The sequence below is a fragment of the Simochromis diagramma genome, unplaced genomic scaffold (assembly GCF_900408965.1).
Source record: "Simochromis diagramma unplaced genomic scaffold, fSimDia1.1 OVJJ01000205.1, whole genome shotgun sequence".
Taxonomy (NCBI): domain Eukaryota; kingdom Metazoa; phylum Chordata; class Actinopteri; order Cichliformes; family Cichlidae; genus Simochromis; species Simochromis diagramma.
Genome location: NW_024386782.1, coordinates 2,833,858 through 2,858,024, shown reverse-complemented (window position 1 = coordinate 2,858,024; position 24,167 = coordinate 2,833,858). Strand labels below are relative to the sequence as shown.

At 38.7% G+C, this 24,167-nt stretch overlaps 1 protein-coding gene across 2 annotated transcripts in view; it reads left to right on the top strand.

Moving 5' to 3' along the window:
- Positions 1-24,167, top strand: part of LOC120724300 (collagen alpha-1(XI) chain-like) — an 81,846-nt gene that overhangs the window by 53,503 nt on the left and 4,176 nt on the right. For both annotated transcript variants that reach the window (XM_040016420.1, XM_040016427.1), the window contains 22 exons: positions 1,561-1,614; positions 5,015-5,122; positions 5,213-5,320; positions 6,419-6,472; positions 6,976-7,029; positions 10,732-10,839; positions 14,134-14,187; positions 14,959-15,012; positions 15,148-15,201; positions 15,467-15,520; positions 16,670-16,777; positions 16,959-17,012; positions 17,287-17,340; positions 17,710-17,763; positions 19,882-19,935; positions 21,931-22,038; positions 22,165-22,218; positions 22,491-22,544; positions 23,118-23,225; positions 23,485-23,538; positions 23,626-23,661; positions 23,748-23,801. In XM_040016420.1, coding sequence (XP_039872354.1) covers positions 1,561-1,614; positions 5,015-5,122; positions 5,213-5,320; positions 6,419-6,472; positions 6,976-7,029; positions 10,732-10,839; positions 14,134-14,187; positions 14,959-15,012; positions 15,148-15,201; positions 15,467-15,520; positions 16,670-16,777; positions 16,959-17,012; positions 17,287-17,340; positions 17,710-17,763; positions 19,882-19,935; positions 21,931-22,038; positions 22,165-22,218; positions 22,491-22,544; positions 23,118-23,225; positions 23,485-23,538; positions 23,626-23,661; positions 23,748-23,801 — 1,494 coding nt within the window. The remainder of the gene's footprint in view (positions 1-1,560; positions 1,615-5,014; positions 5,123-5,212; positions 5,321-6,418; positions 6,473-6,975; positions 7,030-10,731; positions 10,840-14,133; positions 14,188-14,958; positions 15,013-15,147; positions 15,202-15,466; positions 15,521-16,669; positions 16,778-16,958; positions 17,013-17,286; positions 17,341-17,709; positions 17,764-19,881; positions 19,936-21,930; positions 22,039-22,164; positions 22,219-22,490; positions 22,545-23,117; positions 23,226-23,484; positions 23,539-23,625; positions 23,662-23,747; positions 23,802-24,167) is intronic.

Genomic DNA, 24,167 nt, shown 5'->3' with positions numbered 1-24,167 from the left:
TGAGAGGCCATAAAAAGATTATATGTAACCTTCACATACTGTTTTACAGCTAGTTTTTCAAGAATTTTTGAGATAAAAGGAAGGTTGGAGACTGGCCTATAATTACCTAAGACAGCTGGGTGAAGCGATAGCTGTTTAAGTAGCGGTTTAAGTATTGCCAGCTTGAAGGCCTCTGGTACATTAGAGATAGGTTGATCATTTTTAAGACTGAAACATTCGTTATTGGTAGGACCTCTTTGAAATGACTGAAATTAACTCAGAAAGATCAGTTTGAGAAAAAGAGTTTAAATCTTTTTCCTTTTGCAGAGTAAGTGTAGACAGACACACACCACACACACGCACACACATACAAATATACATATTGCCACTGAGCACACACAGTTTATTTTTCTTTTTTTATGGGCATAGAGAGACACACACACACACACACTCTTCTTCACATCGCTCAGTCTTAAAGAAAGGCATAGTGACGATATATGAGCCAATAAATAACTTTTTGTCTGTCCAGCAAAGAAAGATCCTTCCAGTCTTCTAATGCACCGTGGTGAAATGTGGAAGTGGAGAGCCTGCTTGGCAGCCTCTGCACCCCCTGGCTCTGTTGAAGCTTGTAAATTAGTTATTATAATGAAAGTCTTTACAGCCTCTGGTGAACTGTGTTTTCCATAAGCAGTCTCAGCCTCCTGGCGCTGTGATTCAGCACAGGATTTGACATTCAAGGACCAAGATCTTGAAGAGATGACAAAATGCCAGAGATAAATGGACTATACCTGAACTTGTAGCCCACCTTGGGCTTCGTTTTTTTTCTCTTTTTCATTTTCTCTGATGCTTCTTGAAATTATTCCTGTTATATTAATAATGTAAATATGCCTACAGAAGAAGCTGTATCACGAATTATTAACTAAGAGATACATTTTCTCTGGTGGAGAACTGAACTTAAGTAAAAGTTTCGTGCTATAATGAATTAATTTAATCAGTTCCTTTTTTTAGCATGGATTTCAGGCAGATCTCCTCACTAACTGTTACTCCTTCCAAATAATCATTAACAGGATGTAAATTACCACCAGGCTGAAAATGCCCTTTCTGATTGAAGTTTCATACCACTTTTACTGAGTGTCATTAAGTTTTGTTTTTTCATGGGTATTCATTTGCTTTATTAAAGCTTTTTAAAAGAAAACCTTTAAAAGACTTTAAAATTGAGGATTAAAAACATGCACAATTAGCCAAAACTGGCTACTATTTGGTAGTCAATTCAATCAAAGCATCCCATAACTAAAATGTACAAACAGATACTAAATTAGTAAATAGTTGTTTCATCCTTACTTGATTATTTATGATTAAATTTTTCTCCTAATTGCCAGTTATGCTATGATTTTCTAGAGCCAAGCCCTCCTTATGTGCGTACTCATACACAGTTCAAGCATGCGTATCTACTTACATGCATACATCCACACAGTAATGTTCAGAGGCCCATTTGACAGCTGTGATTACTGCTCTTTGAATAGCATTGAGTGGCAGCCTGCAGTGAGTGAGATCTAACCCTCTCTTGTCCTCTGCTTTCAGGGTCCAGGTGGCTTAAAGGGAGGAGAAGGGCCTCAGGGTCCCCCTGGCCCCATCGTAAGTAGCCTGTTACTATGGTTACCTCATCTCTCTTGCCACAGAGATTGCAGCGAAAAGTAGCTGGTGCTATTGGAGAATGGAGTCACACATGCTGTGCACAGCTCCGTACTTTGGTCATCCAGCAGCACGTGCTATATAAGCTGCAGTGTGGAGGGTGGTAGAACCAAGTGGGGTGGTACGATCGAATTCTGTGACATCATTGCTTAAATCATGGCGTTCAATATGAATATGTACTTCAATATTCAGGGCCAAATGGATTTTTTAATTTCTGTTTTCTTTGTTTAGTTTATTTTATGGCTAAGAAAGAAGTAAAGCTACTTCTTTTGTCATAAACTGGATGGTAAAAAGTCTCTGTCCTAAGTTACGCTATAGAGTATACATGTCTTTGCTAATGCTGTTCTTTCTTCTCACTGCATTTCACGCCTCAGACTGGTGTTTATTGTTCAGCATAAAAATAATAATTTTCAGCTGTTAAATTTATGTAGCATATAAATGTCTGTACCACAGTTTGAGTAAAAAAACTCTGCTTGATTTATAGTGTTTTGTCCAACACCTTTGCTTGAATAATGATCTAACCATTGCCTAATTGCTTAATCGAACAGCAATTCATCCCTGTTGCTCGATTGGTCACAAATGTCTCCCTCTAATACTTATTCGTTACTATAGCAACTGCCGTTGCACAATTTTCACTCAAATGACAATTCCAAGAAAAGAAACAAAGTTTATCTTTCTGTAATGAACTCATTGTTTCATTCAGCATCGATCACAGTAAAGAATCATATACACTGTACCAGGAATGTCATCGCACTTGCTCATACATACTTTGTGGCCCTGAAAAGAAGCAAAATTGGGTGGGTAATCTAAAAAAAAAAGTAGGGCACTTTTACTCTGCCTTTGTCTCTAAGCCCCTCAGTTTGCGATATATGCAATGAAAAGCCTCAGGAGCTCCAGCGGTGATTTTGTACAGAAAGCTGACTGACAGGCTGCTTTGAACTGGCTGACATTTTGTTCAAGCGTTAAACGTGGGCTCCCGATAATTGCCCCTGCTCACCAGCGACAGAGCAACACCAGATTAGATGACAGCGGATATGCAGAGCACTGATGAAAAGATGATGAAAGTGAGAAGAGGGGCGTTCTCTGAAGGAGTGAAACCATTTCCACAGCGAAATGAGATAGTTTTCTTAAATTGGCTTGAAAGCAAGCCATTGGATGGAAACGTGTGATAGAGTGTTTTGGTAGATTTCAAAAAAACTCCTTAAAAGGAGTCCAGTGTGCAATGCCCACGCACACAAGAGATGTGATATTTTCCTTCATCGATTTCCTGCCAGAGTTTGAGCTGCTGTTGTTCTGTGGGAACGTGTGTGAGTTCCGTGTGTGCGTTTCTTTTCTCGTCTGTGTGTTTGAAAGAGACTGATCAGGAAAGAATAGCACAGGAAAAAAAAGAAAGGATGAATGCGACAAGTCACAAACTTTACGTGAAAAACATGGGTGAAATGAAAGGGCGGGAAATGGACTGAAAAAGTATAAAGTTATTTGAGTCAAAGGAATGTGTGTGTGCTTGTTTGCGCATGTGTGTCATCGTGGCCAAGTTGGCAGGCTGTGGATGACAGTTTGGAGCTTGGTGTGTGTCACCAGCAATGTCTGTCATGAAACGGGCCAGGCATATGAGTGCCAGGTGGCATCTCACATCAGCAGCTGAATCAGAGTGTGTGTTTTTCGTGTGAATCAGTCCGAAGCTTTGGCCTGTACACATGCACATTTAATTTTATTTGAAAGCAGCTCTACCCAGACCTTCCCTGGGTAAGGGAATGCCAAAAAGACCTCGTAATCAACAATGTAGTTGCAGTTCATGTGATTTGGGGTACCTACACAGTGATGAGCACCCACCTGGGAATAGTGAAGAGCAGGGTAATAAGGCATGCTGATGTGGGGAAAATGGTGAGACCTTCCAAAAGGCCTTGGCTGGGGAAAGCAGCTCCGGCCTATTAAATAGATAAGAGTGTTCATCAGTGGCTCCCTTCATAGGTAAGCTTTGAGGCTGTCAGCAGGGTCAGTGTAATTTTAGAATGGTTATCAGTTAATGGCTATATTTCTAGCATGTCACAGCTTATAGTAATGCTGCGGTTAGTTACTGTGGTTAGTACTTCTAACAATGAAATAAAAACGTAAATATTTGCACCAGACTGCAAATGCTACCATCGTCTTGAGGGAAAACGTAGTTGTTGTATGTGCACAGATAATAGGCTTTTATGTTTGTGATGTTTTTCATTCAAATCTTCTTCACATTATCGTGACAATATTCTCCGGGAATTCTATTCCTTCAAAATTTCTTTAAAGTAAACTGACAGGCTAGAGCTAATCCAGTTTTACAAAAAAAACATGGCGTTTAAATGTCTTGACTCTTTTTTTGTCATTTGTGGGTTTCGTAATAGGGACAGAAAGCGACAATAATATAACCGGCAACTGTGAAATGGCTGTAACGTAATCTGACAGAGGAGTCCAGCAGGCTGAGATTGTTATTCTAAGTGTCTGAGATTGCTTTTTGACATTATCCTGTCATGCACGTCATGCATGTCATGCATGTCGCATATACTGATGCCAGGTCAACAAAATAGCTTTAGCTAATAATATTATCTCTACTCTGTCTACAGAGGGTCTCTTTATTCTTAGAACCAAATGTGTTTTTGTTGGAGTTTTTTTATTTTACTTTTTTTCGCCTGTTTGACATGTAGTAATCATTTCAGTCAAAAGGGTCATAGTGGTCTACTAGTCCCAGGGTTGTCAGATAGGAATGTTTCCATCCATTTGTCCATCCACAAGTAGACACAAGTGAAAACCTTAAAATATATTGGGAATCAGTATATTGCCAACCACGCACAAACATGAACTGTGATTTAACATTTTTAATATCTATCTATCTCACATAACACACATAAGATTTCTTTTTGCTCTCTAACTCTATAACAGAACTCTAACTGTCTTATTTAGACAGCTCTCTCAAACTATCACTTGGGTTTACACCATTGTCTTTCTATAGCAATTAGCCTCTTACAATATTTCTGATGCCTGACTCTGAAGGAATCCCTTACATTCTGCTTTTAGAGAACAGTCTAAACATGTCTTATATGGAGCCAATCCAGTCAAAAGTATTGTGTTTTTTGCTTAATAAGAGACAGATTTCAAGTATTGCTCTCTTTGATACTTTAGACATGAAAATGTGCCTTGAAGTTTAAAATACCAGAATTTTCTTTCTAGGCAGACTTTCAAATCAATTTACCCTTTTAAGCTTAAGTCTGGACAAAACACGCTTGCTTTTTGCTTAACTGTTTCTTAGCTTTACTGTAGCAAATTGCATTTTTGAGTAAGACATCAGTGACCGATGAGTGTTTGTTTACAGGGTTCTCCTGGAGAGAGAGGTCCTGCTGGCTCCGGAGGTCCCATTGGTCCCACAGGACGCAATGGTCCTCAAGGACCACCTGGCCCTGCTGGAGAAAAAGGGGGTCCTGTGAGTTTTTTTTCTAAATTTTACTTGGTGAAATACCTATTTAAGTTCAATATGTCAAGATTTTACAATATTGTCCAAATTGTGTTTTAGGGAGAGAAAGGTCCCATGGGTCCTGCTGGCCGTGATGGCATTCAAGGTCCTATTGGTCTTCCTGGTCCAGCTGGTCCACAGGGTCCTCCTGGTGAAGATGGTGACAAGGTGGAGCAAAGTTTTAATACCTTAAAACCTAGAGTTGATTGATTTTTATATTTGCCACAGGGAGTTATAATGTTTTGTTTGTTAAAAACAAAAGCTTTTAAGTTCTTGGTTAAAGATAAAAACAGAGAAATGAAAAAAAAACATTATTTTATAACCTCAAAGAGAGCTGTCAGCTTCAACTATGAACTCCTCTTTATTCTAAAGTATTCTTGTATCAATGTGAGGCCAGCTGTCTGACAGCTAAAACTTGGCCAAAAGTGGGTCATGCAGCAGGGCAATGATGCCAAGCACAGCAGAAAATCTCCACAGAATGGCTGAAAAGGGAAAAAATCAAATTGTTACAGTGGCACAGTCAAAGTCCAGACCTCAGCCTGAAATGTAACCTTAAGAAAACTGTGCATAAATGAATGCTCACAAAAATCAGTGAACTGAAGCAAGTTTGTAAAGAAAACAGAGACACAGTTCCTCCAAAACAATGTGAGAGACTGATAAAGTCATACAGAAAATGAATATTTGAAGTTATTCCTGCTAAAGGTGCTACTACAAGCTATTAAATCTTTTCACAGGACTATATTTATTCATTTATTTATTTTTTTTAACTATACTTAACCACAAGCTTGTTATGACAGCAATTACTCCCGATAGAATCTTACATTAAGTAAACAAAATAAGCACACACTAACGGCTTTAGAAATCTTCTTAAATGCAAATAGACAAACAAATCCATGTACTGAAATAGCCAGTTGTTTACACATCCTGTGTACCCTGAGGCCAGCAAATCCCACATCCACACTTGATACACTGAACCAGAAATTTGCATTTTTACATTTGTAACCATGACACCCTCTTCAATCCCAGTCACGTCTTCTGCCACAGCATTTTGTCAATCATAGAGCCAATGGGGTTAGACAGGGAGCCAATCAATTAATTACAAACACTCACCCAAGGTCTTTGTGGGCCAATCAAATTAGATTCTCTTGAGAAATATTTACTGCCTAATCATGGTAAAGGTGACACTTTAAGATATTAGACTTCGACTAAACATGGAGGAGAGAGATTTGAGCTCTGCTTTGTCTGTATGTGCTTGTTACACTGCAGGGAGAAGTTGGTGGGCCTGGACAGAAAGGAAGTAAAGGAGACAAGGGTGAACTTGTGAGTCTTTTTCTTTCCTCTCGCTCTCTTTTAATGAAGTTTTATGTCACAGATTCATTCAAATCAGTGAGTTTTATTACAATTCATGTTAAATAACCAAAGATGCTGATTTCACCACTGAATTGAGTAGAACAAAAGGAATAGATTGCTAGAAAATGTTTCTTATTTTGCCCTAAAAAGTCTGCAGCATATAAAATACTAGCTGAAGTGCTGCTATGTTTACAAAATGGTTACTTAGTTTGTAATAAGAATTGCAGCGTGTTCTGTCCTCATCTTAAACGCTTGTATTTTTTCAGTTGACTTTTGTTTGTCCTCACACGCATCACGTCAAATACATTCCAGATTGAATTAGATTTTTCTTGCCGGTACAAATGTCATTATTCCAGGTAGACGGTGTGTGATGGAGATCAGGTTTAGCAGGCAACTGTCCTATATTTCATTGCTCAATTCAGATGGCGTGTCTATCATGTACATCTTAATAATCAGCTTCCTCCTGTTTGTAGGGTCCACCAGGCCCAACTGGTCTCCAGGGTGTAGTTGGAGCTCCTGGTCCAGCTGTGAGTATCTCATCCTCTGACCATCTAATGTCAAAGTTTATTCTCTGAAGTATTTTCATACACCGATAAGAATGTAATCCTAAAACATTAAAAGTTACATGAATACCCGTTTATACTGTACTAAAATCCACTCCGAATATTGCTTTCTGTTTTCACAAAACTTTCCAACCTTTATTTCACCTTTCCTGAAGTTTTAAAGACTTCCTTTCCATCATTTGTGATGCCTACAAAAGTAAGTGCTGTCTTCTTCTAATGTCATCTCTTCATTACCATACTGGCTTCTGGGTAAGAACAGTGAAATGGGAAATCAGATTTTAAAAACATTTTTTTTTTTCAAAACAAGCCCCCATGAAGACAGGGAGGGTGTAATAAGACCAAAAGGCTGCCGGCTGAAACTTGTTATCTCCAGACCTGCAGTCCAATAATGACGTGCCATTGAATCGTGTCTCGTTTTGAAGGACGACACCTTTTTATTGATTCATCATCAGCCACACTCTGATATGAGCAAAAGTTACTCTATGCAGGTTTTTGCTTAACCATTTCTTGCCGATTGTATGATAATCAGTTAAATGGGTTGTTTAAGTGTTTAGATATATTTAAAAACTGGACACTTGAGTCATAATTGTGCTTGCTTGGAGACCCTTGATTTAATAAACAATATTTCATTTCCCAGATGGACAGAAATTAACAACTGTTCAGGCAGGTCAGGGCCATATTATGCAAGCACTATTATTTTTTTCACTCTTGCCTCTGCAGTCCAAAAACCTTTGGCTGCAGTCCCTGTTCATTTTAAAATTCCCCATCCTTTTATCATTGTAATGCTGCACAAATTTCCTTTTAATTACAACTTTTACTTGTGGTCCTGTATTAGTATCGGGGTACCAAAAAGACTTTTTCATAAAAGACAGCTTTTATCCCCCATCAATTAAAATACAATTACAAATTTGGTATTTGTTATCCTGGAAACTCATGCAAAGCATTACGCTTGTGACCTTGCACTTACAAAACAGGCTTACACGCAGCAATAATGTGCCAGTCAGTGCGCCAGTCATTTCCTTACATTAGGTTCTATGGCACCAGAACTAGCTGAGAATACTGCCTTGTATGGTGCAGAACATCCTCTACTCTTCCATCTCATTAACACAACAGGGAAAGTCCTGTTTCTACAATAGCTGATGGCCCGAGGGCAACTAACAGCTCATTGCTGTAAATTATCAGGCCTTAACAACCATTCTAGCACAAATCCAGCATCTGCAGGGCTCTGTGGGGGCTAGAATAGACCTGGTGAGACGGATTGCCGTGAGCAGGTAGTGCTCCCGAGCTGCATAACAAATTATTTAACAGTTGTTTGTCCTGGTGAGTCAGTCTGCTCATGTGTATTCATATCTTCATAACTGAGTCCTGACTCGTGCTGTGTAGTTTTAACATCATCTGCTCTGTTTTTATTATTGCATGTCTGAATGCTGTTATCACTTGTGGCTACACTATGTACCCCACTTTTCAATCCTGGAAAAATGCTTGTGTATGCTGGCAAAATGAACGATCCAATTTCCTTCTCTGCTAAGGCTTAACAAGATTTACAGCAGCTCAGTCACCGGGTCTGTTGTCTTCAAGATGCAACTGAGGTCAAGCATTCGTAATGAAACAGTCTATGGCAAAGCAGTATTGATCTTCATCAGGATGTGGTGAACATCCTGTCCTACAAATGTGCTCTTGTTTAGCAGCGGCTTATAAAAAGAGGAAAAAAATGAAGTTGACAAGAGCAATCTTGGAAATGTCACTTTTGAGAGGACAACACATTTTTAAGATATGAAAAAGCTTATTTCTAACATAATGTAAGGAAAACGAAAAACCCACAAGAGCCACTTAGATTTATTTCATGAACAATCCAAACATAAATTTTGCGAGATCCATTTCAGGTATGTCATAAATTACACCTCCCCGAGCATGCGTTTGGTGCCTGCAGATCTAAGCACAACCACAAGTAACTATGCTGAATCATATCTCATTCAATTGCACCAGCTACACTTTTTACATTTAAACAGATCTATGCAAAAATTAGTATGGAGTCTTAAAAATATAAATGCTCTCAGCTAGCAGTTTTAGAGCACGTAATTATGCACCGACTTGTGCTGATTAAAGTCCTACCAAAGCATTTTTCTAATTAGGACTTCAGTGTGAACTGAAAATTTCAAGTTGTTTCTGACTGAGATCTTTAATTCAGAGAGCAGAGAGCAGTATGTAAGTTATGCTAAACATACTGTTACAGTTCATAGTTAGCTTTTGCATTTCTTTTCATAAATTACACTTCAAATAAAACTTTATTTATATACTAATTAACTAAGACTAGATGAAGGTCAATCCAAGGTAAAAGATGGACAGTACTTAATGTGTCTCTGCAGAGCTTATATCTACTGACCTTTTTTTTTATAGCCCAGTTTTTCTGTTTAACTGGAAGGAAAAGTGCGTTTCAACATAATATAGTATTCAGTAAAGGTTTATACTTGTTTTTATACTTGTATTAAGTACAATTGTACCCAAAAATTGCCATTTGTTTCATTGCTCATGATGAATTGACATAAGAAATTCACCAGTGTTTCATACTTAGATGGTGAGCTGTTATTGCGTTCTGTTTTGGCAAGTCCGGATAGTTTCTTCCAGCAAAAGCCTCTATTGCTCTGTTTCAAGGGCATGGATGGTGCCAACACATATACGGAGGTTGCAGGCTGTGCATGCAGTGTTACAATGAATAACAAATTATGTAGCAGTTGAGGTCAAGCACTCGACATAGAAACACAATTCTTTTCTAGTCTCCCCAAGGAGATGTTCAAACAGTTAGATTTGTGACTTTTTTTTTCTTGAAGTCGCTTTAACTTTAGTCCACCTCCTTGTAATCACCGAACATTTCCTTCTAAACTGTTCTGCATTCAGTACCATAGCCTGAAGCGTCCTACATGTCCCAGGGCTCAGTAAGAGCTCCTCAAGCACTTTCAAGTGCTGACATGCGTTTGAACTGAAAACTCCCAGTCTGTCAGCACTTCACTCTTTCCCCACAGTCTCTTATTTCCATCCTCCGTAGCTCTGTGCACCTCTGGCTTCAGAGATGAAGTCAGCATCTTTCACATACGCTGTTTACCATAACCCTTTGGCTATACTGTACTCCATCCTGCATTCCCTGATGAGAAGCTTTGGTAGGATGGCTGCTCCCCTGGTAGACCAGCAGCACAATGTATCAGTGTTTAGAACTGTTGTCTCTCTCTGGTCCATTCCTGTCGCAAGTTTAATTTTCCTCCTCACACGGTCCTCTGAAAAACCAAACAATCAAACTTCCACATGTTGGTTGACTGTGCATTTTAAATAGCCTGTGAGTGAAGTGAGACCGTTGACCTGTCATGGGTGCATTCTAATCACTCCAAGAACCCTGGGGAAAAATATGTTGGTTCTCAGCATTGATGGATTGATAAAACTGCAGTAAAATGTCCTTCAGAAAACCATTCAAGTACTGTAACTGTCCATCCTAATCTGTAATTGAATGTGCGCATCGACCCACCATCTCCCGTCTGAGCTTGAATATACTCTGTAACCATGAAATTGATTAGAAGAATGAGAAAAAAAATCCCAGTTAGTGATTGTAGAATTGCACTTGGTCAGTGGGAGTGAGAGTAAAGGTGTTTGCATGTCTTGCACTTTAACCTCTAACAGGGCAGTGATGGTGAAGCTGGACCGAGAGGACAGCAGGGTATGTTTGGCCAGAAAGGAGATGAAGGACCAAGAGGATTCCCAGGTTTACCCGGACCCATTGGACTGCAGGTATTCCCAAAATCTGAGAAAATCTGAAACTTTTATATCTATATTTTGACTGTCTAACTCTCGTTCTCTAAACACATGACAACCAGGTCACGTTGAACAGTGTCTCATAGGTATGTTCATTTCTTTCCCTTGTCAAAGCCATCCAGAGCAGAATGACTTCCTCCACACCCCTAAAACCGACAACATTTCATCTCTCCTTACATCATTTACATTACATCAAAACAAAGCATAATTTATTAATGCAGCCTTGACTCCTAATAGCACTTTGTATTGCTCCTGGGCAAATAATGCTTTTCCCCCTTCAAGGACTTTTCTTAGCATAGACTGTGCTAAAAAATCCATCACCATTGTGAACATTTTTGCATTTGGCATTTTGCCGCAACATTAGTGGTGGAGGAGAGACTGCCATTGGTTTTTTCCACTCAGGCTACATTATTATCATGCAGTAAACCGCTCCCCTCTAGTACTCTCAGGTCTAAGTAAGAGACCAGCTGCTGTGGTATTTGACCAAGTATTTAAATCAGTGTATGGTAAATCCATTTATCTTTTGCAGATGTTTTTTTAATGGGCATATTACAGTAAAGATAAAATATTTGGTCCTTAGAAGATTCAGAAAAAAAGGACAGCAATTTTCTTTCAATGAGAATGTCAGGGGTGTTGTACAAACCAGGACTTAGACCAGGGGGTTAGACATAAGGCCCGGGGACAGATGCAGCCCAGCAAAGACACCGGTCCAGCTAATTGGACAGTATGGATGTTTTTTGCAGTGGGTTCATAGAGGAAAAAAAAGACAATTTTCACTTATTGACTGTAAACTTTATATTTTATAATTATGGGACACAGTGAACAATGAACTACCAGAACTTTTATTATGTAGTGTCACTGGTCTGGCCCGCTTAAGATGAAAGTAGCCAAAATGTGGCTCACAATATAAAATGAGTTTGAATTGACACACTTCTTGTTTTGCATATATAACAAGTGACCTTACAAATTACTGATGTGTCTGAAAATTGCTTTATAAAACTGGACTGGCATATTAAATATACTTATACATGACAGTAATATTTTAGGGCTTTTGTCAATAAGTAACCTTCATTTTTGGTCCCACCTCCATGCACGTTTACCTATGTCTACTTCTATTTTAAATTTAAAGCACAACCAACAAATTGCACCATTATATGGTTTGATATGATCAGAAGTGATTAATGTTAGCTCAATTTATTTGGATATTACACATGTGGATAGTTTAGTTTAGGCTAATTTGGTTTATTCAGAAGGTTAGCATTAAGGTTACCTTATCTTCTTAGTGGAAAACTTCAAGGGAACCATCAAGCAAGTTATAACTAAACATCGCGAGAAAAACATAACAAACCTGATCATTTTGAAGGCATTCGTCTCCAAGCATGCACTTCTTATTTATTAAATGACCAACAGCAAGTCTCACAAATAGCACCACGGTTATAAGCCCTTATAGCAAAATAGCAGGTAAAAATATCAGCATGTCACCTATAAAACATCATACAAATATGAAATAGTATAGTAATCAAGTATATAGTAATCCTTCATTATTGGTTGTTGTGCATTAAATTCTGTTTAAAAAAAAAAAAAACTTGGTCTTGTTAGTGTTGTAGCTGTAGATGAAGCCAAAGCTGTTTGTCGCTGAGGCACAAGAGCCCTAATTACATTTGATCATAACAAGTAAACTTAAAAGTGAAGAAGTTTTTCCCATACATAACTGAGAGTTTGTAAGATCAATAGTGTTCATGTTACTGCTGCACTGCTCTATTCAGTCCTCCCTTACTCAGAACTCCACAGAGTCAAAGGAAGAGCGAAGGGGTCCAGCTTTTGCTCATTTAACCCAGTGAACCGAAGTTTTGGAAACTTGCTTTGGTGGCAAAGAATAAAGAAACGGCACACTTCAGAATATCTCAAAGTCAATTATCCAAGGACTCACCGAGGATGAAATTAGAGCAAAACCCTGCTGGTCAATAGGGCCAGATAACATTGTTATTAAGTGCAATTGGCTTTTAATTGGGCATAATGCACTCGATCTCAACTCTTTTAATTATGTTTGGCTAAGCTGCCCTTCAATAGATGGCAGCAGCTGCTGCGAGCTCAGCTCTTCAATGCAATTATCTGTAGCATTAATGATTTTTGACTATGGGGAATGAATGGCTCCAGTCTGAAAGCCCTCCATCATTTGGGGCCATGTTTGCCGTGGAATATTGGAGTCCTCACTGAGCGCAAGAAATCTTCAGATTAAGAGGTTGAGATGGGAACATAGAGGAGAGTAAATATCAGATTTGATTACACCAGAGTGTGCTCATAGCTCAGGGCTAGTGTGGAAAATAAAAGGAAATGGCAGTCATAAGTAAATATTTATTGATTACATGTGTTTGAATGATGCTTGTTAATTCAATCCAGGCACCTATTTTGATATCAGTTCGAATATACAGTTTAGAAACAAGCCTGAAAGTCCGATATTGATCGACGCCTGTCACTTCAAAGCATTAGACATGGAATTGTTTGATGCTTGATTTATTTTCCCATTTGTACAACCCTTATGCTTTATTACCATGTCTAAATCCCAGTCACGCTCTGTAATAAATAAGCCTTTCCTGTCATTACAAAGGTACAGTAAATCAACAAAATGGACTGAAACTACACGTATGTTTTTGCAGTGATCGATATGCATGTCATTTTCATTTTAGAGTAACTTATCATTACCGCTGCTTTCCACCCACCTTATGATTATGCATGCTCCATCACCGGAGTTAAACCAACACAACACATAATATCCATAATTATGCCAATACACAATAAGCTACAACAGCAAGTGAGAGCTTCTTCATTTCTGTTAAAGATCCTCCTTCCCAAGGTGTATTCATACTGTTTCAGTCAAGCATGATTGAATCCCAGAGCTGGATAATACGCATCGCCTCGGCTGTCCCCTTTGTTTCCACTTTCCTGTGGACGTAGATGGATGGCGTTTCCACCCTGCAATTTACACAGGCTGATTATACCCAAGCCTCCAATACCCTTTAATTACAATAGGTGTCCTTTTTGACTAATTGTGTGTTTACTCGCTGGGGTTCTGCTTGTATTAATGCATTCTCCATTGCGTTGCACACTACAACCCCACTATTCAATACACATCATCTGAAAGTACCTGTTAATGAGCAGCAAAAGTGTATGTGTCTTTACGTTAGTGGATTTTCGAATGTGCAGTTTTGTCTTGAGTGCTGCCTCGCATGACCTTTTCTCTGAGTTTTGAAAAATTTGTCTGCTTTCCAGGGTTTGCCCGGCCCTCCTGGTGAGAAGGGAGAGAATGGAGACGTCGGACCAATGGTGAGTGCAGCTCTCTTTCGTACTGTTTTCACGAATAAGCCAGTGAAGTGAGAAATTGTGCTGATTGTTTAGAAGTTCTGGCTTGGAGCTGAGTCTGGCGGCTCCACCAGCTGCATAGCATATGTAAAAGAACCGAACATAAGCATTCCAAATATTTAAATTTGCGTGTGGTCTGTTTCTGTGCACTGTGTTTTGCATCGTGTTTTATCATGTATTATTTGTTCACTCTTTTAAGAGTCAGAACAAACAAGCTTTTGCATGAAGGGTTGTTTTAATCTCACACCAGCACTTACACACGATAAACACAGATGCAGAGCAGCTTAGTTTTTTCTCTCCCTGTCTGTGTCTGATACTGACAAGGCACAATAAAAAAATGTGGTAAACTACAACAGTGGGTCTGACATGTCTGTTGATGTTGTTGCTACTGCATCTACAAGTAAGACAGCAGCTATGACAATGCTATTATTAAAGTTACATCCTATAAAAGAAGAAAACAATGTGTTAGAGTGAAGATGTGATCGCTGAAGGGGGCCGTTTATCCTTATTTTGAACTCCATATTTTTTATGTTTATTCTCCGAGAGTAGCTTTTACCTCAGTGCTGCCTCTCACTTCATACTCTTTTTGAAACAACGCGTTTTAATGCCCTTCTCTTGGGACACTCTTTCTTTCTTCTGATTGGTTGCCTCTCACCAACAAAAGGTTTGAACAGCAGTCGTATGCCCCAAGTTTCCCTAATAAAGGACATACGCTCTCTCCTCGCCTTTTGACAGGGTCCACCTGGTCCTCCTGGCCCCAGAGGTCCTCAGGGTTCCGGTGGAGCCAGTGTAAGTTGATATTTGTTTTCTTTGTCCTCCATTAGGCTTCAGTTACAGTTAGCTTTTTTAAAAATTACAGCTTGTTAAACAATTTCTTTTTATAAGATTCTTGTACTCACTGCTGTCTCTGTGATTTATCTGCAGGGTGCACAAGGTCCTCCTGGGAGTATTGGTACAATGGGAGGTGTGGGTGAAAAGGTAACAACCAAATATTGCTCATATCTTTTTCAGTTTCTAGAAATAAAATTCTATCTTTTTCTTTGGTAGGTTTTGCCTGAAATTATGTTCGTTATATTTGCTGTTTCTCTTTCCACTTCTCAAGGACACTGCTATTAAAACACAAACTGAAAAAACACTGAGTTGTCAGTTGATACGCTAATTAGCTGATAAAGCTGGACTGTTTGATGTCAGTGTGATAATAAACTTTTCACAAACTAATTCACATATCACTGTAACATCACAGGGAGAAACCGGCGAGGCTGGCAACCCAGGACCACCTGGGGAGCCTGGTATCGGAGTAAGTGCTCTTTCTTGTTTCAATCTAGACAGCGTTTTTAACATCAAAGCCATGAGAACTGACTACTTATACACATCTAAACAGAGATTGCCACACAGTCTAGCACTCTGCGTTCTTGTGCAACTGGGACTGTTTTAACAATCAACCTATAAATATTGCTTAGCACAGCTAATTAAGTTATGTAATTAGATGACACTTCAGCTGTCAGCTGTTCTACGGTCCCTCTAAGTATTTTTTACCTCTGATTAATCTAGTTCAATGTGTAGATATGCTAGCAACCTGAGGGCTTTTAAGCAGATAATTAGCTCAGCCGTATTTGCTACGCTCCACCCTTGATTGTGTCATTCATCTACCATCACGTGCTAGGCTGCAATAAGGGTAAAATTCTGAATATCTTATGTTCTGTGACAAAAGTATGACATTTGTTGATTACATTTTTATGGTGATTTCATTTACGTAATATGCATAAAATGTGTTCTATGATGCAGCACCTTGTGTTTGCCCGCAAACAAGGTCTCAGCTTTCCTTTCTTACGGTATAAAAAAGGAAAAGTTTTCACAGTAGTCAACCCGAACATCTTAGATCAGAGCTTTGCCATCAATCCAGACTAAGCCACTGCTTCTGTAAAGCAAGGGACACCTCACCTTGAGTCTGTCAGGATGTATTGGCGTATCCGGTTGCTGCCTCACTTCTGTGTACAGTGACAGATAGACTCTAGCGCTGCACGTCACAATGAGGTCAACTTTAAAGATGCCATGCTGGCATTCGCTCCAGCATTGCTCAGCTCTAGTGGACCAGTTAATGATTCTGGGCTTGTAATTATGCTTCAACTGCTGCTCTGAGTCATAGCCAATGCTTAAAGATTGCTATTACTACAGTCAGACACTATGCTGGACTAATTTGCTTTATCATCTGCTGGATAAAATAGAAATTTTCATTTGAAATAGATGCTCAAAGTTCAGTCAGTTGGGCTTTTTTTTCAGTTTTCTCCTCTTCTGGGCAGTTTTGTGAAAGTTTTGATGGTAGTTGGAGTGACAGTTTTAATAACATATTTGACCTGTTCCATATTTAGTATCCTATTGTCAAAGTAGTATGGATGGCTCTTATGTGGTCTTCATGGTGACAAGACATTGATTTATATTTCCTTAGGGCCCGAAAGGAGAGACGGGTGAGAAGGGAGAAACTGGGCCCCCGGGAGCTGCTGGACCCGCCGGTGCACGTGGACCCCCTGGAGATGATGGTCCCAAGGGTAACCCTGTATGTCAGCTGCACAAAAACACACACACGCATCCATGACTGATGCACTATTAGAGCTGCCAGCGACAGCGTCATTGTGTCATATTTCTCAGTCGAGCTTTCTTCTGCCACAGCTGTTGTTGACACAATGTCAAATATGTGAAGCAAGCTCACTTTTTTCAATGCCTCGATGTGTCTGCAGGGTCCTGTCGGCTTCCCAGGAGACCCTGGCCCCCCTGGTGAGCCTGGTGCTGCTGTAAGTGCTGCATTTATCCCTCAATCAGTGGCTTCATGTTTGCAGTATCACAGAATTTGATGTAAATGCATCATAATAATTATGGTTATGAGTTAGTGGATTTTAATGATTGTCAGTTAACTCGAAAACAAAGAAAATATGATCAGTTTTTCAGTATTATAACTTTACCTTTTCTTTTTATCTGTGAAAATTCTTTTTGATATTATAATGTTGTGTCTCAGGACTATAATTGATTAATGGTGTTTTGTCTGCCTCATTTGTGTATTTTGTTTAGGGTCTGGATGGTTTGCCTGGAGACAGAGGAGATGATGGAGAGGCTGGGCAGCCAGTAAGTCCAACATTATCATATTACTGTAAATGTGAGAGAACGGAGCAGGATTTACTCTTTCATTAGTTAGTCGCAGTCTTTCTTAGAGTTTAACATTAAAAATAACAGTAATGGAAACATGAAGATAAAATTTCTAATAGTGCCTATTACAAACAATTTCAATTTACTACTGCTGTAATATATACAGTTTACAATGAGGAAGCTCTAGTAATAACACAGTGAAGTGAGTGTAAAAGAGACCAAAAACTGTTTCATATCCATCCTTTAAAACTGGGTATCTCTTTTTACAGATGTAGAGATATCTCATTATGTAACATCACCCTCCATTTTTATGAAGTGGAGTTAAGTGTTCTGTCTATTCTACTTTAGGGCCCTCCAGGTCCATCTGGTGAAGCTGGAGTACCAGGACCTCCTGGCAAAAGGGTGAGTACATTTCAAAAATGATGCATGCGATGATACTTTGATTCGAGGCATTTTTAGATTCACAACATTCTTAACATGCTTAGTGCTACTTTACTATCCACGGCACGGTGATACATATTTATGATCACATACTCAGGTCTTTAATTGATCCATGGTTTCACAGGAAATTTGTTCCGTTAGTTAAATCCTAGAATAACCAGTAATTTCCATGAGCAGTCATACTGCAGGACAGTATTGGCGTATTGTGAATTTGACTGGCAGCAAGAGTGAAAGAGTAGGACTGCTGCTGCTAATGTCAGGAAATGAACTTGTCGCTATAATTTCAGGCACTCTGCACCCTTTCATTCACACCAGACTTCAGCTGAGATTATTTCATTTCACTTGGGCTGCTTTTTTTATGATGCCTTTCAATTACAGTAATAATGTTTTACAATTATCAATAAAGCATGTTGTTAATGTACCATATTAAAAGCTGCCACAGTGTGACAAGAGAGAAGGACACTTTCATATTTCAAGTTCTTTGGGGTTTTTTGTTTGGTTTTTTGCCAGCAGTGTGGTGCCAGTGAATATGCCCAATCAAGCACCGATTCCACACATTTCCAATTCAATTTTATTTATAAAGCACCAAATCACAAGGTACTTTATATTGTAAGGTACAGACCCTATAATGATACAGAAAAAAATGCCAAAACTCATATGATAGAGGATTTGGCATAAAAATATTGTGGCACCACAAAATTGACTCCCTCAAAGCTGTAACAACTGACCTCAGTGCCTACGAGATGGGCTGTAGGACAAAATATACCGATGATTAGGAGATAGCACTTGTTTTTATGGAAATTTCCAAAGTGTTTCATAGTAATGTTACATAATATTTGTTAGGTGGTTCTGAAAAAGGCACCAAGTCAGGACTAATTGAATGCCAGCATCACCACTGGCACAGATTAGTGGCAGAAAAAAGTATATTTATATCTACAGCTAAGGACCTCGAGGAATAACTTTTGCTTTAAAATGAGCAGTCTGATATTGTCACAGGGGAGAAACATATCTCAGTGCCATTTTTCTGTACTCTTCTTTGAGCAGTATTTTGACTGCAGGAATTGTGATTAAAAAGCTCTGATATGGCTTAAACACATTCATTTCTCAGTCCTATCAGCAACAAAGGGCTTGTGTGGAGATATTGTACAGCCCTGTGGGTTCTTGGACAGAAAAATGATCACTGGATAGATATTGCAGCATTATCTGAGATTGAGGGTTCCAAAAACTATATCTACCTGTGGTGGTGGTGCTTTACTGCTAGAAATGTTATTCGTTAGGCATCGGGCGCAGTAGTTTGGATGTTTTAGATGCGATTCTGTGTCTTGGGATAAAATGCAGGCTCGGATGGATGCGCGTGCATTTTAAAAACGTTGGCCTGGTAAACATTTTTTTATCCAGAGAATTTGTATTCAAAGGGGTAGTTTGGTGGTGGCAGAGGCTGGAGAACAAATTAGACCCCAGTTGCATGTCCATATTAATAGACTTAGCGATATGATTTTTCATCCTTCTCCAAGGTAATTCTGCGTTAGTTTCTTGCCCAATATCTCCTCGAAATTGACTCAGGTTCGGTGCTCATTGATGCATGTGGCTGCTTGCCTACATTAGCACACATACGCACGGGTGCACACACTCACATGGCCGCATCCACACACAGTCAGACACACATTCACTAATGCACATACGCAGTTGCCAGTGCTTGTAACCTACATTGAGGACTGGTGGCTTTTGTTTGGTCTATTTGATTATGGGTTGTAATGGCAAATGTCAGCCCACTTACAAGGTTTTGACCAGAGGCTGTTTGGTGAAAATGCTGATGCATTTTTATCTCAGTATGTCTGGAATGTAGGACAATTTGCTTGCAATGATGTTGCCTGGTCCTGCGTAACTCAAGGTCAGAGCATGCTTCAGATAAATAATTAGTATGTATATGAAACTGCTGTGTGTTTTGCAAATGTTGGATCATTTTACTTTTAGGGACAAAGTCAGTTGGTGTGTGCTTTTTAGCAGGTTTTACAATGATTTGTTTTCCAAGTATGTGCTTACAAAATCCTCATATTATTTAAACTTTGTTTTTCCCAGGGACCCGCTGGACCAGCAGGTCAGGCAGGCAGACAAGGAGAAAAGGGATCTAAGGTAAGTTAGAGAAACTAGGATTTTGTAAATTATAATCGTGTTTTGAACGGTGTTAATATATACTGTTTAATATTTTTAAAAGTTTGGGTAATTATAACTATATTACAGCATTTAACCTAACTTATGAATATAATAAACATGTTGATCCTATGAAGTATGAAAGCTATTTCTCTTACTGATGAACAAAGATTTGTCATCTGAATCTTCACCTTCAGCTTATATAGTGATTTTCAACTTTTTTGAGTACAGTAATTTGATTATGTTAATATGTCAAAATGTTAGCATGATTTCAGTTGATTTCACTAAAAAAGGCTAAAAAAAATCCATTGTTCACGACCACATGGCAGATAGACAGAGCTACTGAATAGCTACTGAACATAGTGGATCATTTAAAGAGTAAGATATTTCAGTCAGAATTTGGCAGAGACCAAAAACAGCCAAGGGATTTGCTAGTAAAAAAAAAGGGACTCCACATGAGTAATAAGGCTGCTCCAAAACTGCTGGATGTGTCATAAGCAACTGTGAGCCAACAAGATTGTCACAACTCCTTAATGTCTTTCTTTGCATGTTGAAATAAAATGCCAAATTTTTAAAATATTTGCAAAAATGTTTTCCAGCAAAAAGAAATGTCTAGAAATTCTGGAAAGAACAAGCTACATCCATTCAAAGCTTTTGCTCTAACATTTTCTTCAGCTGAATTGCACACAAATAGACAAATTAATAGCAACAACTTATTTCTGAGACTGTCAACAGATTTGATTGTTTTGTTAAAGTACACAATTTTCTGCACAATCAAAGATAATGATTGAAAGAGTTTAAAAATCATTGAAAGTTTTAAATTGTGTTGGGTTTTTTTGTACACAAATCACACGGTTTAAAGAATTGCACAAACAGTAAACATGACAAATATCACTTCTTTTGTATTTTTGTCAGTCTCCATCTCTGACTTATTTTCAACACACGCACACACTCACAGACGGACATATGGACAAAGTGCACATTCTATCCACACTGAGGTAAAGGATTACACTTGATTTGACGGAGACAAGCCAAAGCCTGCGTGGTGATCCTTGAGTGTCAAATCCAGGCCTAATTAGTTGTCAGAACAATCTAATCCGCTCCTCCTATCATCCTAGTCAATATGACATCTCTGGAACTTCAATACATAAAAACCTGTCGTTCCTGCTCAGAGACAGCAGATGTGACCTGGTAACATTTGGTCTGTTTTGACGTCGCAAATCCTCAAATCCCTCCACTCTAAGCTTTTGCAGCAGAGAACATTCAGAATATCAAAATGTATGACTTTGAGATACAGGATTAGTTTAATTATCAAGTTGGACAGAGGTCATATAGTGTTGGTACCACAGGATTTTGCCTGTTAGAGCAGGGCGATATGACCAAAAATATTTATCACAATATACTTTTGAAAAGTTGCGATAACGATATAACTGACGATATAATTGACACTAGACAAAATACTTTACAACTCCTCAACTTTATTAGTGCAAACTTTCACTTTAACAAGCAGCTTTTCATTTAACGATCCACTTTCGCTCTTCTAATTCTGCATCGCCGCCATGTGCGTATGTAAACAAAGGCACTGCGCATACGTGTTTTACCCATATTCTATCGCGATATTTCATTTTCCTATCGTTGCCCAACATTACACCGGTATTACCGTGAACGGTATGATATAGCCTATTGCCTGTATTGCAAAGCAAAGGTCCCTGCAAAGTTTTGACAATTGCCAGAATAAATATGTGGGTTCTTGTTTTGTTTGGATCTGCTACCCATGGCTGTATATAAGTGTACATAATATCCAAAGACCATCTGTTTTATACATTTGATGAGAAAGTTAAATACAGTTAACATGGATTTGTTTGTTTTCTTTTTCTTTCTTTTTTTTGCCTACAGAAGTTTGCTTTTCAAACGGTACACTACTCGTGAATGACTTATGAAGATGATGATAAGGACTAATGTTACTTTGTTTTACAGGGAGAAGCTGGAGCCGAAGGACCTGTTGGGAAAACTGGACCTGTGGGACCCCAAGGTCCCCCTGGAAAGTCTGGTGCTGAGGGTCTTCGTGGAATCCCTGGCCCTGTTGTGAGTGGATCTTTGATAATCACATTTTCTGCACCATTATACATTTTATAAGCAAGTATTACTGGCAAATCTCCTAATAATTGTTTTATTTAATTATAAAAAATACTATTTTTTTCTTATTTTCAGGGTGAGCAAGGACTCTCTGGTGCTTCCGGTCAAGATGGCCCTCCTGGTCCTATTGTAAGACATTTCCTTGCACCGCCCCCATATAATACTTTAATATCTGGAATATGAACTGCTTTCTAGTCATAATATTTATAAATCAGCCATTTTCAACAGGATTGTTATGACACAATAAAGTTTTTGGTGTGATCGTTGGTTTTGTAGCTCTGCAAAGAAGATACTGAATAGTAAACACAAATGCAGAGATCAGTGTCGGCTGTCATTGTAAGACAGTGTGAATTCATTTCACACTGACAGTTAGACTTGACAACCTGATTTTCTCTCCACAGGGACCACCTGGACTTCCTGGTATGAAAGGTGACTCTGGATACAAGGGAGAGAAGGCAAGACATTATTACGATGCTAATCTCAAATTGCTTTATTTTATATTTCTTGTGTCTGCTTATGCACCTTATCTGAAGCTCCCGAAGTAAGCAAATATCTCGGCCTGTCTCTTTGTTCACACTCCCAGTGAGAAGAAGAAAGGCTCTGATTTGTGAGGAGTCTTTCACACAGTGATTTAATGCAGTGAATGAATATGTATAAGCCCAATAATATCATCTTCGTAATGGTCATTGGTTTAATGCCAGCATGCAGTAGTCAGAAGCAGATGGTCATAACATTGCTCACCAGCAGGTGCTGAGACAGACCACCATTGTTAAATATGATGACTGCAATAAACACACTAATTATTTATATGCAGAAATAAGACAGCGTTAAGGCCATCTTGCCAGTCATTGTGAATAAACTCACATATGAATTAGCATATTTACTTTTCTTGTTGGTCGTAAATGTACAAACATTAAAATATTGCCGATATGAAAATGATGTAACATAATTAGTAAAAATATTTTCTTTTTGAATTGATTTCGTGCCCCTTTAATATATTTTGATTTGGCTTCTTCTTCTGGCTCTAGGGTCACCCAGGTCTAATTGGTCTAATTGGACCTCCTGGTGAACCTGGAGAGAAGGGAGACAGAGGTCTTCCTGGACCCCAGGGAACTGCAGGTGGCAAGGGAGAGCCTGTAAGTATCCCATAGAGTCATTAAATTAGCTTATACAGTAAATGTGAAGCCTGTTAAGTTACACTGAACATCAGTTTGTTTGTGTTCTAATAATTATTCTTGTACTGCCACTTTGTGTCAAATAATCAGTAATGAAAATGGGTTATCTGTCACTGCCTTTACTGCAAGACATTTTGAGTTGAATAGATACGACTTCATATCTTATTTTACACATCTATTCACTGCATGTTGATTGACATCATTTATTTTAAATTTTCAGGGCATTAATGGTCAATCGGGTCCTCTTGGCCCTCCTGGTCCTCCTGGAATTTCTGTAAGTTACAAATCTTGCCGAACAAACACATTTTCCATCTTCGATTCAGTGTTGTTCACCTGTTAATATTGCCTTAATTTCCTTCAGGGTCCTCAAGGACAAAAGGGCGCAAAAGGATCAACTGTAAGTTATAATCTTTCTTCTGCATTGTTTTTAAAAGAAGAGGCTTCCTTTAAATAAAATAAATCAATGATAACTTTTGTTTTCAGGGTTCAACTGGTCAGAAGGGAGACCCTGGATTGATTGGGCCACCCGGACCACCTGTGAGTTTATTGTCGTTAAATTATACATCGTACATAATGCTCATTAACATTACATTACATTAACAATAAAGACTGTTACTAAACAGTTTTTCACAAACTAAAATTAGTGAGTTGCTGGTTTACTAAATCATGGGGATTAATCAGCAAATATTTTTCTAGTCTATTAATTACTGTGGTAATTTCTAAATACAACATGATGGCATGGTTCCGGCTCCTTAATTGTAATTATTATTGTGAATGAAGTACTTTGGTTTTGAACAGTTGCCCACAGGTCATTTCTTCACCTTGTGATTTGTGAACTTTTTAGACTTTTGTACTGTTAGACAGAAAAGTGTAGTTTACAAAAATTCCACTTGACCTTTAACC